This window comes from Topomyia yanbarensis, chromosome 3, assembly GCF_030247195.1.
Source record: "Topomyia yanbarensis strain Yona2022 chromosome 3, ASM3024719v1, whole genome shotgun sequence".
Lineage (NCBI taxonomy): Eukaryota > Metazoa > Arthropoda > Insecta > Diptera > Culicidae > Topomyia > Topomyia yanbarensis.
In genome coordinates this window covers 98,885,256-98,902,263 of record NC_080672.1, presented here as the reverse complement: position 1 = coordinate 98,902,263, position 17,008 = coordinate 98,885,256, and the positions used below count along the sequence as shown (strand labels likewise).

The 17,008-nt window shown below is 41.9% G+C and overlaps 1 protein-coding gene across 6 annotated transcripts in view; it reads right to left on the bottom strand.

The window, feature by feature from the left end:
* Nucleotides 1–9,997: 9,997 nt before the first annotated feature.
* LOC131694211 (5-hydroxytryptamine receptor-like) overlaps nt 9,998–17,008 on the bottom strand; it is a 572,517-nt gene continuing 565,506 nt past the window's right edge. For 4 of the 6 annotated variants that reach the window (XM_058982716.1, XM_058982714.1, XM_058982717.1 and 1 more), the window contains one exon: nt 9,998–10,984. In XM_058982716.1, the coding sequence (XP_058838699.1) occupies nt 10,295–10,984 (690 nt within the window). In that variant the 3' untranslated portion in view covers nt 9,998–10,294. The remainder of the gene's footprint in view (nt 10,985–17,008) is intronic. The other 2 variants (XM_058982718.1, XM_058982719.1) reach the window with 1 other exon arrangement.

Genomic DNA, 17,008 nt, shown 5'->3' with positions numbered 1-17,008 from the left:
GCGGAAAAGTTTCCGGAAAACGGACAGTTATCGCACATCCAGTGCTTTTTATCAGTATCCCGCAACTATCTCGCAAGCGTTGACCGATTTGAGGCGCAGCCTGCTGTTCGCGGAAGAGGGTTACGAATAGAAACTGTCATGAAAAGTTGTTAAAATAAATTGATATTATACTTGCTATTGATATACTTCTAACTTCTGTCTTGTTTCGCGGTGATGCTATTAAGATTTCTGACAGCTCATTTACATCCACAGATGCAAAGTCAAACCAAAAGAGTTTGGTTTGTTTTCCTCACGAAATACCTAACCTCGACTGGTTTTTTCCTTACGAAATAATTCGGCACCATTTCTTGTTTAACGAGAATAGAAAGATCAATTAAACTAATTTCCATCATTCTTGTCGCTTTAAAATGTTGGTCAAATTCCGGCTCCAATGATGCAACCGATTCCGAGTCGGCTAATTGAAGATTCAAAACAATTAATAATTTATAAAATCAAAGTTTAATCATATATCCAGCTTTTTACGTGCCATAATGACAGCCTAAATTATTCAGTTCGTAATACGTTCAATGGCCCTTTTTTGACAATAATCGTTTACGTCAACCGCCCAGTGACATCTTCAACTGTCAAGCTGACGTAAACGATTATTGTCAAAAAGGGCCATTAAACGTATTACGAACTGAACAATTTATACCGCCATTACGGCACGTAAAAAGCTGGACACCTATATTTCGTAAAAACTTTGTCTAGGAACCAATTCCATACACGATCCAAGTGGACACCCCTTCATTTGACAGTTGGTACCAAAGGGCACCGATTCCGGTGAAGCATTTAGTGCGTTGTTTATGAGATTAGCTGCGGATAATAAAACTCGGGCGGCTAGGTTATGCTTCGTAAAACCTCTTAAATTATATTAAAATGCAAAATTCGACTATAAATTTCAAGCGTAAAATTCGTTCTGGTGATTTTTTTTCACGGAGGGTTTCGCCACTATTAATTGCTGATCGATATTTTTATAACCTTACCAGCTGCCAAACATAGCCACACTGATTCTGGCGTGGATGATTAAGTTTTTGGAACATGGCTGGAGATGGTATATTGGGTTGGTAGAGGCTGAGTTTGTCGTCTACAACAAGTACCGACGTCATTGAATGCAGTACGCGGATACCGCGGCTGTCGAAAATACAGAATAAAGAATGTCCCACATTAAATTGCATCACGGGAAAAAAGGCTGTAGAAAATAACCCATTGGGTATTTTCTTCTTGAAAATGTGAATAGAAGTATTTTAGAGTGTATTGTTTACACTGTATTTTTATGGCTGTCAGTTTTTCAAAAATGGAAAAGATTGAGGCACTCGAAAAGCAACGTTGCGAATTGATTTTACGCAAGCACCCGGAAAACCCTCAACTCTCTCATAGGGACATCGGAAAACAACTCAGAATCGTGCAGTCAACGGTGAATCGTGTGATTAAACGTTACTAACTATACTCTGAACATCGAATGGAAGGTCAGAATGGATGTTCTGTTAGTGATCAGGATCACAAACATGTAGTGAAAGCGTTTATGCGGAATCCCAATGCTTCGGTCAGGGATGTGCAAAAAGTTGAATCTGTTAAAGAGTTCCAAAGACCGGTACAATGTGCAGCCTTCTACATACGTACAATGTGCAAAAGGCTGCAAATCATGACAAACGGCAAAATACGGTAGAAAAGTCCCGGGCCGCAAACTGTGAGTGGGCACCCAGACGCTGACGAAGGATAATGAGACTTGCGTCAATGCGGACTTCCGGTAGCGTCCGGGGCTACTGTTCTTCATCGCCCAGCACAAGTTTGATGTTTCAGAGGAAGTAAAGAAGCAGAGACTTTAAAGTTTGTAAATAAATACATGATTTCGTAAGCGATTTACCCATGTGGCAAACGGAGTGCGCCATTCGCGATTGCGAACGGGAAGATCTACCTCAAGGTCTGCAGAAGCGTTTGCTTCCTCAGCTGAAGCAACACGAGGGCCTTACGATCTTCTGGCCAGATCTAGCTTCGCGCCAGTATTCAAATGTTTTCCTAGAGTGGTACCAAGCCAACTGGATAAATTTCGTACCCAAGGACATGAACTCTCCACGCACCGGAGCTAAGGCCCATCGAAAAATACTGGATTATGAAGCAGGCACTACGGAAGCGTCCCAAGGAGGTCAAATCTGAGAAAAACATGAAGAAAAATTGGGTTTCCGTACAGAAAAAGCTGCAGAACGATGTTGTACAGAACCTAATGGTAGGGGTGGGCGTTGCGTAGTTGGTAAATTGATTGCCTTTTATGCAGCGCACCTGTGTTCAAGTCCCGACCCCGCACATAGGGTTAGAAATTTCTCATAAGGGATTTTTCTAACCCGAAGAGGTTAGAAAAATCCCTTATAATCGAATCCTTAAATATTAAAGCTAAATTAACTAAATATGTCAAAAGCTTACTGATGGGTTATATTTTATAGAATGAAAGTTTGCAAAGGATCAGTCCAGTCTTCAGCGTTTTTCCGTGATGCGATTTGATGTGGGACACCGTTTAAGAGGTGACGTACCAGAAGAGATAACGGCCCGGAGTTAGAATCCAATAAAATCTAGATAAACATGTGAAAAGGGTATAAGGCAAATGAGAGCCTCTCTTTGTTTACTTCCTCTTCCGTCAGTAACTAGGCCGCTTTTACGTTTGCCCTTTAACTCTTAGCATAACATGCTAGACGACATCAGAGTTTTTCGATATTTATTGAAACAATGTTGGAAAGTTTTATGATGACACTATAATAATCGAAAGATAAAGTAAACAAAGAGAGACTCTCATTTGCATTCTGCCCTTTTCACATGTTTATCTAGAAATGGAGAAAAAATAAGAAACTCACGCATACGAAGCAGGCGTGGCCAATCCGTTCGCCAGAGGTGGTTTGGTGAGGTCACCAGCAGCAGCAGCAGATGAAGTTATTCAGTAAAAGTTGGAGGAGGAGAAGTAACAACAGGCAGAGAAGGAGCGGGATGAGTTACACTCCACAGAAGCCAAAAATAGTGTCAGCTCCATAAGTTTGTGGACACCAGAAACAATGTCTATAAGGACATTAAGAAGATGGTTCTCAGAATCCGAAAGGTGCTATTGTCTGCCGTGAACGAGTATGACACAGCAAAGCGGAGGGCTGATGTAGCTGAACGAGCAATGGCGTCGGCTAAAGCTACTGTCTCCTTAACCCCTACGAAGTAGCGGAAGTAGACATAGATTGGAGTGGAGTACACGCCAGTTTCCGTGGCTCCAAAGAGGATAGGATCCTCATCAGGTGACGGAAGACCGGGCGGGGTTATGAAGCAAACGCTCGAGGACGCTGTTGTTGCCGATGGAAAAGACACAACCCAACAAAGCTGGAGTACCGTTGTAGGTCGGAAGGAGAAACATGGAAAGCAGCAAAAGCAGAAAGAAGAGCGAAAAGATGAAGAGAAAAGGAAAATCGCCGGATCGACAAAAAGCGCCATAGACGACGTATGCAGTGCTGCTCAAGAAGGTCAGAGAGGACCCGGAGCTGAGAGATTTGGGATGAAACGTGGTAAGAAAAAGGCGTACCCAAAAAGGCGAAATGCTCTTTGAGCTAAAGAAAGATTCCACGACTAGCAGCTTGACCTTGCCGGAGGCTATTACCAAATCAATGGGTGAAAAGGCAGAAGTAAAGCGTTAAACCCGAAGATGGTGATTGTGTGCAAGAACCTGGATGAGATCACGACGGGAGACGAGCTAAGCGGTGCACTGAAGCAACAGTGTAACCTGGGCGAGGTGCACATTGAGGATCCGACTAAAGAAGAGGAACGGAGGACTCAGATAGCGATGCAGCCGATAAGGCGCTGAAGGTCGGCAAAGTTACGATTGGATGATCAAGATGCCCATTAAGAGCTGACTCACGAGTGAATAAATAAGCGGAAAAATGCTTCAAGTGTTTGGACTTTGGACATTTGGCAGGGGCTTGCAGAGGCCCAGATAGATCCGGGATGTGCTGAAAATGCGGGAGACGGGCCATCTTGCGAGATGCTACACATAGAGTCCGAAGTGGATGCTTTGCACTCCGGCTGACGGAAACGACCATCAGAAGGGTGGCTTTAAATGCCCTGCCTACAAGAGGGCGTCTGCAGGCCAACAGTAATTGGAAATAACCAATATAAATTTGAATCACTGTGGCACCGCATAGCAACTGTTGCTGCAGTCTACGACAGAAACTATGTGCGGTGTCACTTTGATCACCAAGCCTTATCAAGTCCCCCCTGATAACGGTAACTGGGTGGCGGATAGATCGGGAACGGCTGTGATATAAGTTATAAGATTCCTCAGTCAAGAAGTAGTAGAACGGTCATACGAGGGCTTCGTGATCGCCAAAATCAACGGCGTCTTAGTGTGCAGCTGTTACGCTCCTCCAAAGAGCAGTTCAGCCTAATGCTGGAGCAGTTAACCGAGCAGTTGATCGGTCGAAAACTGGTAGTCATTGGTGGTGACGCATACCGATCACCAGGCATTCGCTACCGTATCGGTCAACGGAACCCTGCTGCAGCACGTGGATGGATGACCAACGAGCGAAAGTGGAAGGCGAAAGCGTTCAATGAAGACCTTTTCGTTTGCGATACTTCGGCTGAACGGTGGAACCGAGAACTTGGATGCTGTTATGTAACAAGAAAGATTGTGACGGTTTTGACGCCGCAATGTCATGAAAACTGGTCCGCGCAATAGACGGCGTCCATCTCACTGGTGGAACGATACGCTTTGTACGCTACGCGCTGCTTATCTTAGAACCAGAAGGCGGGCTCAGAGACCAATATCGGAGCCAAATAGAGAAGTGCGCAAGGCAGCGTTTCGGGAAGCTATGGCCGCTTCAAAACAAGAGATCAGGCTTATCAAGTCAGATTGCCACAAGGAGCTGTACCGAGGAGTAAATGTTAATCCCTGCGGCGACGCGGACTGAGTCGTGATGGTGAAAATAAAAGGCTCGACGACGCCAGCCGAAATGTGCCCAGGTAAGCTGAAGATAATCGTTGAGGGTCTCTTCCGAAGCACGATTCAACTACCAGGCTACCGACACCGTACGGCGAAGAAGAAGAAGCAAACACGGACGATCGGTAAGTGACTAACGCGGTACTGAGAGCTGCAATCCGGGAATATTCGGACATGTTCGGGATGGTGTTGCAGAAGTGTCTAGATGACGGTAACTCCCCTGAAATGTTAAAGGAACAGAAACTGGTGTTGCTACCAAAGTCAGGGAAGTCACCGGCGGTTAGGCCTCGTGTAGGCCTATGTGTTGGCTGGATACAGTCGGAAAACTCCTGTAGAGAATTATCCTTAACAGGATGGCGAAATCCTCGGAAGGCGATCGCGGACTTCTTACGATGCAGTTCGGATTCCGCTAAGGACAGCGGATGCTATTCGAACAGTGCTCGAGAGTGCTGAGAATCACGTCACGCTCACGATCGACGTGAAGAAAGCTTTTAACAGCGTCAGCTGGGGAGCTTTTGCCTCGGCACTGCATAGAATAAGGGTCCCCGACAATCTATACTGGATACTGAATAACTACGTCCAGAGCAGAGTGCTGCTGTACGAGTTAAGTTGCAGATAGCACACCACAAGGCGGAGGTTTTGCTGGCCAGCAACTGCAAAGCGGATGAAGATCGATGATGCACTGAAACAAATGACAAACAAATTACTCATTCACATGCCTAGGGTTACCAAATGGGCTGAGAACGAATTAAGGACAACTTGAATCAGCCACCGATTAAGTTTTACACTAACCGACATAACCTTGCAAAATGAGCCCGATGAACTTTGTTTTAAAAATCTTGTTTTTATGGTGGGTTGTTTTCATGAAAGATACGTGAGTTTGAATGCAACTCGAACTCACGCAACTGATGATGTAAACAAACCACCGAGAATTGTCAAACACGTACTTAATTCATCATGAGTTCATTCATGTCGTCATTTTGTAGAACATAATTGAATACTTTACAACGACGTCACAAATGAGCTCGGGAATTAATTTAAAGTTTGCTTGTACTGTTCACAGAGACTTAGAAATCTATTCGTCTGCCAAATTTTCTAAGTCCATGTGAACAGCACTAGTTAACTGTCGAGAAAAGTGAGGTTAACTGTGTCAGCAAAAAACCAAATTGTTGGATTGAATCAAAGCTCTTCGAAATGAAAGATGATAAATTAGGTTGTTTACTGAAATAGTTAACCTCACTTTTCTTGGCAGTTCGATTGTACTGTTTACATGGACTTAGAAACATTTGTGGATGACTAGATTCGTTAGAAGCAAATCGCAAAAAAAAAATTTCTAAGTTCATGTAAACAGCACAAGCGAACTGTCAAAAATGAACACTCAGTTCATTTGTGACGTCACCGTAAAGTATTCAATTGAATACTTTACGCTGACATCACAAATGAACTCGAGTGTTCATTTTTGACAGTTCGCTTGTGCTGTTTACATGAACTTAGAAATTTTTTTTGCGGTTTGCTTCTAGCGAATCTAGTCGTCCACAAATTTTTTCTAAGTTCATGTAAACAGTACAAGTGAACTGTCGAGAAAAGTGAGGTTAACTGTGTCTGTAAAAAACCTAATTGCTCATCTGGGGTGTTCATTCTTGTTTTCATGTTTACAGCGTTGCCAATTTGGTTTCAATTCAACCAACTAATGTGACTATGCCACATTGCTTTTTACGCGCTGATCACAGGTTTGCTTATAAGAAGCCGCCGCTTCCGACAGCGGGTCGATGGCCATCTCGTCCGGCGTCATTGACAGTTCTCGATACAGGTTATAGAGAACAGTTACCTATCGAGCACAATTGGAATTCATCTCCGATACCTCTGCAGCAAACCTGGATTGTAATTTTGCTCGCGAGGTAGACATTTTTTGGCTTCACTCTCTGCACACTCTTTGCGTACCTTTATACTAACACCTTTGGTTCTCGACTATACGTCCAAGTAGCATAGGCCAAGCCGTAGCGTGCGGTTGGCCACCGCCAAGGGCGTCAACCTTGGGGGGCGCTAACATTGTGATCTGCTTTTTGAAATAAGTGAGGTTAAGTTATGAAATTAGTCAGGATAGGAGTATCATTCTCAGATACACACAAAATTATTGTTTGAAAGTAATTAGTGCAATACTGCATGCATGACGCGGGGCTCAAACAAGCGATCATACAGACGATCTTTGTCGAAGAAGACGTAAATCAGTCTCGCCAAAAGGTCACCCGAAACTAGTTTGTAGGTCCGGTGCACTTGTCACTCAAAACATTCGCTCACTGGAGCAAGGAGTCAATGAAACAGACAATCCCGGCCTTCAGTAGATCCACGTATGCCAAGTTCGAATCGATAACTAGACCATTGATCTCAGCTTTGTGAGCGGGCATGTAAACACGTTAGTTCTTCATGAAAGTTTTGTCGCCAGTAACGTCATTTGTTTGCTTTAGACAAAATATCACAATCCTGAGCTTATCTAGGTCAACTTTAGAGATATCATGCACAGCTGAATATTTCTGCGTCTTGCGGAATATTGGAATACTTCGCGGACTGTCTTTAATCCGAAAGAAGAGCGGATACGGTCGAACTCAGTCCAATATGTTTGATTTTAAATGGAAGTTCGGATCTTTGCCGACGAATCTTGTTCGACATCCATTTTAAGATCAATTGGGTCAATTCAGGAGTACACGGGGTTAAATATGTTGAGATGCGGGAAAAAAGGGAAAAATTTGAATTTTTATAAAGGTATGCAGCCATATATTTATGAAATACTTGTTATACGTTTAGCGTAGTACAATGTCCAATTTACAAAATCCACTTGAGAAAATAAAAAAAATATTAATAATCGTCGAAGCTATAGCAATTTCCGCAAAACGCTTTTTTTAAAGAGGTTTGCCGTGACTACGATTCCAGTCCAACAGCTTAACAGAAACCATCAAACTAAAAAAATCATTAGTATATGTACCTGTGGTGTCCTTAAACGATCGATTAAAAAAATCTTCTTATTGGAAACGGGAACGATTCTTCCAAAAAAAAACACTATTTTTACCTGAAAAAGAATATAAAAAAATCATAACAATAATATAAATTTTTTGACGAAAGAATAGTCAAGGACACGACAGTTAAATTACGAACAAGTCAAAAAAAAGTTTTGAGATCGGTTGAAAACTTTTGCGGCTATCGTAGTCACCGCAAGGACGCTTTTGGGAAACATGATCTCGAGATAATCGCGTTTAAAGTTTTCAAAGTATAAGCCACACTCCATAAGTGAGCAAGATGAAAAACGCTATAACTTTGGGTCCACTGCTCCGATCTCTGTAAAAATTTGAGGTAACATTCTTAAGAACGTGAGCTTTACGATAGAAGAATAAAAAAAATCGATTTTTTAGCCGACCTCAACATATATAACCCCTTTAATATACGGTAGAGTGCCAATATTTATGGTCTTCCTGAAATTTCAAATCGGTTGCACCCCAAAAGTATTAGTGTTTCGAAAAATGCCCCTATTCAAAATTTGAGCGCAATCGACAAACAATGTCATGAAGCGTCGAGATCTGGTGTAATGTTCAAAAAATGTTTTTGTAGTACAAGGAATATTTTTAAATTGAGTTGGAACTTGAGTTTGAAAATGTGGTTTTATTTTTTTTGTATGCCAAATGTTTTAGAAATCAATGAAATGTCGAAATCTGGTGTCAATTCGAAAAAAAAACAAGTTTTTTATTTTTTATTTTTAATTGAAAATATCAGTTTAAAAATTAAAAGTACCAGAGAGGTAACTTTTGTCAAAACAATTTTTTTATGAGAAGGTACAAGATCCGTTGTTTCATGCAGTTCTAAGAGATTTGGCATAGAAATTAATTAAAAGCAGCCTTTTCGAACCCAATCACAGAATTTTCTTGATTTGAACTTGATTTGACAGATTTTAATTTTCTGTACGATACCATGAGCACTTCATTACATGACCTTTTCAAAAAATCGCAAACGGCAAATTTTCAGGGCCAAAATAATAAATATAAAGAATAAATTTGGAATTTTACTACGCATCTTGCTTTAAACTATAGACTAATGCGGAAAAATATTGATGTTGTCATCAATAATAATCACTGGCATCGTTTTCATAGAATACATGAATAAAATGAATATATGAAAATTGTTTGACTCGACTGATTTAGTAATATTGTAAAGTTTCGTTTGATCGACTTACAGTGAATGAAAAGTTTTTATTGTACATTCTGAGGTAAACAAATTGAATTAGTAAGTTATCAAACTCCAAGAATTTCATTTGCTTGTACTCATGAGATGTGCCCTTGAATGATCTAGTTTTCCGTCTACACACATAAGGCCATACGAAGTGAAGTAGAATCCATGTTAGATTATTGTATAAGATTGGTTATTCCCGAATTTTAGAAAGTCCACAAGCATCGAAATTTTTGTGTAGTTTTCGGCAATGGCAAATAATCAAATTTCCTATTGATTCTTGTAATATATCTCTGAAAAGGGCTTTTAGTTTGTATAGTGGTTGAATGAAAACTTCCTTCAACATCCAATTTTCCTGACTACATCCTTTCCGAAGATAATCAGCCTTATTATGTATTACGAACGAATGTGATTTGTATTCTCAATAACGACAGCAAAATTAAACGGGAGCCCACTTCGTCGAAACACATTCGTTCGAAAATGTGATCCGTCGTAATGCAGAATAAGGCCGATTAACAATTGCAGCAGTCGAATTAACAGACAAAAGTGTATTCTACTTCACTCTGGTCATGTCTCTTATATTGAGCACCTATTTTTTTAAAACTTCAATGCAAGTGATAGAGGTAAATTTTTCGATTTTAACTTCAAATGAAACGATGCAAAAATTTCACCTGGAAATAGAAGTTAAGTATTTGGGAAATAATCACAGGATATAAGAATCATTTTCTGACAAATTTTCCAATACCTTTTGACAAATTCGCGTCATGGCAATCGGTAAACCTCATTAGGATGAAAATCATATGGAAAATTTCAAAAATATTGCATTTTTTAGGAAAACTTTAGTTGTTAACAGCTCTGTATGTGTTTATTGTTATGAGTATTGAATATGGATTTCCGTGTAGAATCATAACTTTTCAAAACAGTCTCTGGTCGCAACCCTCGTCCTTGCAATTATTTAACCTACTATATCTATTTGGAGCTAAATTCATCTAATATTTACAAATTAACCTAGGTTTATAATACATAACATCACAATCATTTGACTTTTCTTTCTATACCCTTCCTCCCGCCAGCTAAAAAGTAATCTTACCGCATATGCCGCACACCCATGTTCCGCTTCCGCCGGAGACTGTGCCGCCGGCCGCACAGTATCCGCTTGAAGGCGTGCCGAAACTCCGGACTGAAGATGGTGTAGATGATGGGGTTCAGGGTGGAATTGAAGTATCCCAACCAGAGGCACACGCTGGTCACGATCGGGCTGATGTCGCAACCGGTGCACGTTGGCAGTAGGATGGCGATGATGAAGAACGGCAGCCAGCAGCACACGAAGGCTCCGGTAATGATGGCCAACGTTTTGGCCGCCTTCCGTTCCCGCTTGGAATCCGTCGCCGCCTGGGAGCGTTTTTTCATGATCGACGGTTTCGCCGACGAGCAGGATGCCGCTCCCGTTGATGGGTATGCCATGGAGATATCCGCCGTCGGCGGATCCGCCTCGATTCGATCCCGCTCGATACCGTTACCGAAGCTGGCCTTCTCCGGGCTGGTGTTCGCCGACGACACGTTGGTGAAGGCCGTCGTCGTTTCGCTGATGGTCGGCAGCGGACGGCCAATCACGGCCACCACGGCAGCCGCTATTCCACCGGAACCGCCGACCACGTTCGCCGTCGAGCCACCGATGGCGTTCTGCTGCGATGCCGTTACCTTCCAGCGGAAACCAATCGATGTTAGTGCCATACATGAAGCTTTTGCCAAGGGTTCAGGATGGGTCTGAGCAGCCTAATGGGGCACGTATACAATATATACGCACTTAAAGTGGAATGTCATAGGAAGGCTTGTTGTTTTGCAGAGTGAGTGAGTTGGATGAGTTTGAGTGGATGAGCAGGTGAATAAAAAACAATGTTGTGAGCGGCAATACTGAGATAGATAGCGTTAGGTGAGAGAGTTGTGTTGAAGCGAGAAAGCCGTCGGAACGGTCGCTTGGCAGGGAACATAATTAAAAAGTGATACACATGGAAAAATATCTGACTGCCAAACGACCGATTCGAATATTAGATCGATGAGGATAGCTCGAGCGTACAATTCACGATGAAGCAACATGCAGTTAGTTTACCACAAATCATGCATATTTTAGAAAAACTGCTAAAGATAAAATAAGTATGACAAAGTTTTAAATTATTTACAACATTGGGTCATCAGAATATGTTTACTAAAACAACAAGAACGAAAAACATATTAACCCATTATTGCCCAACCTACTATGTATAGTAGGTGCTAAGATTAACTCCTATTACTCAATTAATAACGCAGAACAGGCATTATCAACGAGTTAATATTGTTCATATACTCTTGCAGAATATGTTTAGAGAAGTTAGAGTGGTTAAAACGGTGTTTATGTTTTGTTTTTAATAAATTTCTCCTAAGGGGTTGCACATTTTTGTTAGGATGAAAAAATCGAATTTGTGTAAATTAGTTATTCTGAAACTACATATACTGAGAAAATTTTTCTCAAAGTTTCATTAACATCGGAATACTACAACTTTAGTTACAGCTATTCATAGACCGAGGCGGTGCGTAGTGTTTGATATGCTAGACCGTTGACTCGCTGCACCGACACTAAAACTGGATTATCTCGAAGTTGTATTTTGTTGAAAAGTTCATCCGCGGCGATCACGATATCTCAGGAACCGATTAACCGATCAATCTTAAATTTTCACTGGTTGTTCCTTATTATATCAGCTACTTTGAGCACAAAAATAATTTTACTGGAATGGCCACATTATTTTTCTTCGATCGGAAAACACAATTTGTGTTGCGCGTGAAAAATAAGTTGGGCAATAATGGGTTAATGCTTTGATTATATTAGAAATTTCCATCGAAGTACATTCTAGTCAATGCAAATAAACGAAAATTATTGTTTTATTTCACGTAAGTGGTTTAGAAATTCTCATTTATTCTTTTATTGCGAGAATTAATGAAAATAATCGGTTGTTCACTCAAAGTAACAGCTAACATTTTTTCACGGAAGATGTATGTGGAAAAAGTTATTGAGTACGTTTTCAACTAGATTTCAGAAAAGTTCATGTGGTTATGCTGTGTAAAATAGTAGAGTTCATTTAATCCCAAAACAGATTTTTTGAGCATGGTTGACATTAACCGCTTCATGCCTATGTTTTTAAACAACGCATCATGGTTTCAAAGCCGAATTTAGGAAGACAAAACTTTTTGCGCTTAAACCGTTAGTTTTAGATACATTGTGTCTTCTCAAGCTTTCTTAGTGCATTTTTGCCGTTGTTTTCACATTAGTTAGATAAGTATGGTCCATGTGGTTGGGGTGTTCAAAGTATCAAGTTTTTAGATGCGTAAAATTAAGCTACGTATTGTTCCACAATGTTATAACATAATTAAATTGAAGCAAATTTGATAAATAAATCATATGGTTATATCTAATGGTTCATGTGTTATGATTTTTTAAACATTCAAGGTAGGGTGGCTCTTGAAAAATTCAATTTTCTTTCAATATCTTTTCATGTGTAAATTTCTCGCAAATGCTGAGTTCTAGAAATTTTCAAAAGCACATTTTTGCCGAGACTACCGAGTTTCCATCTATTTTGTTTGCACAGTTACAAGCGATTTTCAAAAACGGTTTTCTTCAAAGCTATACATCTCCCAAGTCTGCAAATGGATGTCAACTTCATTGGAAAGATAGGAACTTTGTTAGTTTTAGGTGAAAACGCAGATTTTTCAGCGTCGCTTTTTTAAAAACATTTATTATTTTTTTAATTTAATTTTATGTTTTTTAACTTTGTTACTACAGTAAAAATGAACACCGTATAAAGATCTAAATGTACTGTGGTTTTCTAAATGAGATTTTTAAGGGTCAAGTTTTCTTCGTTCGATAAAAATACACTGAAAAAAACAGCTTGGATAAACAAAACTTTTTTTTTTAAATAATTTTCCTTGATAGTGCCCAACTTGAATTTTTGACGGTAGGTAGGGAACATTAATACCTATCTTGGATCAAAATATCATCCAAATCAAATGCGTGTTTTTTTTGTAAATCGAGTTTAAAGTTTTAAAATCGATATTTTTCAGTGTAGGGGTCGACGAAGAATTTTTTCACTCCTACAACTTTTTTGTAGGATTTGTCATTTTTAGACTACAGCCATTTGAAAAAAATTGGTCAAAAAAAAGTTTGTCACTTTTCAAAAGACAGTCTAGACATTTTTTGGAAAAACAAAGTGTGCAAAGTGGCTTTTTGTGACTATGTTCTCATGTACAGAAAGTTTGATTAAAATTTGAGAGGGTGCTGCTAACATTTGCTCGGGTTGGCGCGAAATTCGTTAGCTGCTATTTGACATCAGCCATTCAGGTTTCCACGACGTCTACTGTCCTGGCCGTCAACATCTTCATTTCCTCAAGTGTCTCGCCGGTTATCGAGAACAATGTCATCTGCAAAGCCGACGATCTCGACTCCTCTGGGCAGTTGCAGCGGTAACACTCCGTTGTACATTATATTCCAGCGTTGGGCCGAGTATGGAACCCTGCCGTGACCCTAATCAACCTCTGCCCCATGTTTGTCTCGTAGACCAATACTTGGTTCTGAAAGCATCTTTTCAGAACCTTGCACAAATAGTCCGGGACACCCATTGTATGCAGTGCTACAGCGATAGCCACCCAGTTCAAAGTTGAGTTGATTGATCGTGTAAACAGACGTGCTGTACTGTTGTGATTTTTCGTAGTGTTTTATTTGTGTTAATAACTCATCAAATTACCGTCGAAGTCGAAAATATTCGTTCACGGTGCCAATCTCCTGCATAGTTTTGTGTTGGTTTGTGTATTTGAAACGAAAAACCAAAGATTTTCAGTAGTAATTTTTCGTTTGTCTCGTGATATTGCTTACAGCGGATTCACCCACTAAATTTTACACATAACGCAGTACGTTCGCCATCTGCAGGCGAGTAGCGGAAAGTGCTTCCCACACGTCAAAAAGGCGGATAGAAAGTAGCAATGAATTCTGCTTGTAAAACATGTGACTCTCCTGTTAATGGGATCGAGAAAATTGCATGTCGTGGCAACTGTGGATCGGTTTTTCACCGCACTTGCATTCCTGGTATGCAGAGATCTGCTCTGGACTTGTTGTCCGGATTTAATAAGAACTTGTACTGGCTGTGCGACAATTGTGCTTGCAGTTTCAACAAGTGGATGGAGCAAACCAATTCCGCTGCTTCCATCGCGGACACTGAAAAATTGTGCGAGGCAGTAGATAACCTGAGCGCAGTCGTGTCTAATCTCTCCAACCGCATTGAGACACATTTTCCGGCTAATTCTGGTTCTGTAGCTTAAAGGGGGCTGTCTGTCAAGCGACTTCCGGGGGATCTACCCACTCCAAAAAGAAGTCGCGAGAATTACGCTAAACTTCACGCCACTGCAGCCGCTGTCTGTGGTACTCGAGCAATTCAGTGGGAAATCAGAACAGTTGCTGATGAGCGGGAACAGTTCTGGGCCTACCTGAGCCGCCTCGATCCGAGCCATATAGTGGATGATATCGTCGCTATGACCCAAGAATGCCTTGGAATAAGCGATACACCCAAAGCCATCTTGTTGGTTAAGAAGGATGCTGATCTAACAAAGCTCAATTTTGTTTCCTCCCGAGTCGAGCTTCCGAGGGAACTGAAGGACGTGGCACTCAGAGCATCTACTTGGCAAACTGAAGTGCTGGTTCGCGAATTTAACTTCGACCAGCAGAGACAGGATAGATTTCGTCAATAGGTTACATCGGCCCCTGGGATGCACCGCCGCTTGTACTATGGAAGCCCTCGATCCCCTCGCCACAGTCCAGCTACTGCAGCCAGCGTTCACCAGTCGTCCCGGTCCTGTGTGCGGGAGTGGAAAAAGGGTCTTCCAAACTTCATACTGCGGCAAGTATCCATCTATTTCGAAACCTTCTAGCACCTAAATGTTCTTCGATTCCAGCTCACCGTCAATTGCGCAAAGCTCCTATCGGTATCAGACGCCGCCTTTCATGCCAGCGATCCGCTGCCGTTCGCAAGTGGTACCTAGCCCTACTGCATTGAGTACAACCCTCGGTTTCCCGTTTTTCCGGTCACCGGGACGCACACTTGCCACCAGTCCTGAGGAAGCCCTTAGTCCCCCCATCACAGTCGAGCCCTTCCAGCCAGCGACCAGCAGCCGTCCCGGTCTTGTGGTGGAGTTGGGACGAGGGGTCTCCAGCAAACCTACAACAGGCAAGTATGAAGCATCTGTGAGCTCTTTTTTGCCTCAAAACTCTTCGATTTCCAGTCTCGGACAACGACGGGACAAGCTGCTACTATACGTGGTTAAACGATGACACGCTTTCCAGTCAGGTGTTTGGTACTGGATATGAGGTTTTTCGTTGCGATCGAAACCTTAGAAATAGCCGTAAATCTACTGGAGGTGGTGTATTAGTAGCAGTTCATCGCAGCTTGAAGGCACGAGTTGTTGAGAAGACTTGCTGGGATTGCCTCGAGCAGGTCTGGACGATAATCGAGCTTGGTGACCGTAAGTTGTACTTGTGTGCGTTGTACGTCCCACCCGACCGAGTCCGTGACATCGAATATGTTGACGCACACTGCAGCTCAGTTTTTACCATCCTCGAAGACGCTAAATCGGTTGATGAGATCATCATACTAGGAGATTTCAATCTCCCCAGCATTTCGTGGAAATCTTCCCGCAATGGATTTCTTTACCCGGACTCCGATCACTCCGTTCTTCACTAAGGGGCGGCGAGGTTTCTTGACAGCTACAGCTCAGCCACGTTACTACAAATTAATGCTATTGCCAACGAGAATAACCGCCACCTTGATCTTTGTTTTGTCAGCGATCAGGTTTTTGCTACATCAGTAGTGATGGCTCCCTCTCCTCTAGTGAAACCAGTAGCACATCACCCACCATTGATCGCCACGATCGATCGCACCCTGGCGCACGATTACATTGTTCCTACGGTCATCGTCTCATACGACTTCCACAAAGCTGATCATCGCAGTATCGCAGACTTCTTCTCCACTCTCGATTGGCTAAATATTCTGGATCCCGAAGATGTTGATACCGCAGTTCAAACTTTTTCCAACATTTTAGGTTATGTTATTGACAGACACGTCCCGAAGAAAGTTCATCATCAACAAACCGGTCCTTCTTGGCAAACGAGCACGATGCGACGACTGAAGTCCATTAAGAGAGCTGCTCTGCGGAGGTTTACCAAGTATCGCACAATCTCACTTAGAAACTATTACGTCAGTCTCAACCATGCTTATAAACGAGCTAGTCAAGATTGTTTCTTTCGATATCAGCAAAACATTCAGCGTAATCTCAAGTCGCACCCAAAACGTTTCTGGAAATATGTGAATGAGCAGCGCAAGGAATCCGGATTGCCGTCATCTATGACTTCCAACGGCCGCACAGCTACCACATCCCAAGATATGTGCAGACTTTTCTCGGAGAAATTCGCGAATGTGTTCACAGATGAGGCCTTAACAGTTGATCAAATTCAACTCGCTGTTAGTCAAGTTCCGGTCGTGAGCCAAACTCTAAGCGCTATCGATGTCAATGAAACAATGATTACCAGAGCTTGTTCTCGGTTAAAATCGTCTTTCAATCCGGGACCCGATGGCTTCCCTTCAGTACTTCTGAAAAGGCACATTGACGTTTTAGCGACTCCACTTCTTCGCATCTTTAGAGCATCTATTGCCGGTGGCATTTTTCCATCCTGCTGGAAGTCCGCGAACATGTTCCCAGTCCATAAAAAGGGTAATTTACAAGACG